General features: G+C 39.1%; 1 protein-coding gene across 1 annotated transcript; it reads left to right on the top strand.

Annotated features, from left to right (window-relative positions):
* Positions 1 to 873: 873 nt before the first annotated feature.
* Positions 874 to 1,800, top strand: LOC309564295 (olfactory receptor 5V1-like; the record flags this gene model as incomplete). Its single annotated transcript, XM_082268921.1, has 1 exon — positions 874 to 1,800. The coding sequence occupies one exon, from the start codon at positions 874 to 876 to the stop codon at positions 1,798 to 1,800; it is 927 nt and encodes a 308-aa protein (XP_082125047.1).
* Positions 1,801 to 2,074: the final 274 nt, after the last annotated feature.

Below are 2,074 nucleotides of genomic sequence, written 5' to 3'. Positions count from 1 at the left end.
ATGTCTACACTGCTTTGGGACATCCCCATTAGTGAAGACTGTGTGAATGGGCGGCGACTGTCGGAGGACGTAAGAGAAAACAGAATTTTTGTAAAATATTACCGTAAAATTCCTTTCTCTGAGTCCTCCGACAGTCGCCGCCCCCGTCCCTCTTTTGGGTTTTTTTCTACACTTTCACTGCTTGCGACCAAACTGAGTTGGGATGGCTATTGCAGGGGGGTATTGGACTAGAAGGACAGCCCCCATGGGTGTGACTATGTAGATGAATTGTTCTTTTACAAGTCTTTTGCCTAGAAACTCCTGCGGAGGGGAAGCAATACCCCATTAGTGAAGTCTGTGTGAATGGGTGGGGACTGTCGGAGGACTCAGAGAAAGGAATTTTACGGTAAGATTTTACAAAAATTCAGTTTTTTTTAGTTGTGGGATTTTTTTTTTTGTGCTGTGTACCATTGGGGACATTTCACTTTGCTTCCTGTCCCAGAGATGCAAAAAGAAGGTAATCTCCCAATGTAAGAGGAGTTCCCTTCTTAGACACTTGTTCCCAGAACAGATGTTCCCATCGGAAGATTTCCCCTTATCTCTTGTTCTGGAAACAACTGTAAAATGTTGGATTTTCCCTCTTTCTTTCTTGGTGGCAGTACAAATAGAAGCATGAAACTCACCAATGGGAATATGAACTGCAAAAGATAGAGTCTAACCCTTCCCCACTTTATCAATTCAAAAGAGTTTGCCTAAAAATAAACATGCATTTTATTTGATTAAACTTGTATTAATTAATTGGTTTCATTTGTGTATTTGTATTAGTACACAACAAGCATGTTTTAATTTTCATTACCATTTACACTTAATAACAAAAAATTACCAAACAATGGAATGGAGCTCTTCAATCAAACTTATTCAAAAAAATTCATCCTTCTTGGACTGTCTGATATTCCTTATTTAAAACCAATCTTGTTTCTGATCTTCTTTATAATGTATATGGTGACAATATCTGGAAATTGTCTTCTCATTATCATGGTGAGACTTAATTCCCGTCTCCAAACCCCCATGTACTTTTTCTTAACTAACCTTGCCATCATTGACATCTGCTTCTCATCAACAGTGGTACCCAGAATACTGGTAAACACCATATCACAGGATAGAACTATATCTTTCCTAGGATGTGCAGCTCAGATGTATTTCCATCTGGCTCTTGGAGGTGCAGAACGCTTAATACTGACTGTCATGGCCTTTGATAGATATATTGCGATTTGTAAGCCATTACAGTACAATATGATAATGGACAAACAACTCTGTCTATGTCTGGCTATTGCATCCTGGTTTCTAGGCTTTAAGAATTCAGCTATCCAAGCAATGTTCACATTTCAGCTGCCGTTCTGTAAGTCTAATGTTATTGACCACTTTTTCTGTGAGATACCACCTTTACTTCGGCTCTCCTGCAAGGATATCTATCTCAATCAGGTATCAGGCATCATTGCAACTGCCCTCTTTGCATTCGGTACGTTCTTCCTAATTTTTCTGTCCTACCTTTGCATCACCTTAACTGTGATAAACATCCATTCTGTAACAGAAAGAAGGAAGGTTTTCTCCACTTGTGTCTCCCATATTGCTGTGGTCTCCATCTACTATGGTACTATCATGTTCATGCATATACGACCTCAGTCCAGTTACTTCCCAGAACAGGACAAAGCAGCCTCTGTTATCTATACAGTTGTGACTCCAATGGTTAATCCTGTAATATACAGCATAAGAAATAAAGATATCAAAGAAAGTATCAGAAAGACATTAAAGATTATCTAAACCCAAGAACACAAATTGAATATATTGCAGCTTATAAGTCTATCTTTATGTTGCCAGAATTTTAGTGTCCTTGTACCTTCCTGTGCAATGTACTGATAAATCCAATATTGTTATCATTCTTCAAAGCTATCTTATGTGCACTACAGAAGAATGTCCCCTCTGTAATGGAGATGACGAGTGTAGGAGTGGTTAGTGTTCCAAATCAAGAAAGCAGCCTCGTAACACTGATGGCTCCCCCCACAGATAGAGTACAACAAGTGAGTGTTGTCACCCT

Source organism: Pelophylax lessonae (genome assembly GCF_965119305.1).
Source record: "Pelophylax lessonae genome assembly, chromosome: 9".
NCBI classification, from domain to species: Eukaryota; Metazoa; Chordata; class Amphibia; order Anura; family Ranidae; genus Pelophylax; species Pelophylax lessonae.
Note: the sequence above shows the minus strand (reverse complement) of the source record. Positions and strands in the feature narration are given on the sequence as shown.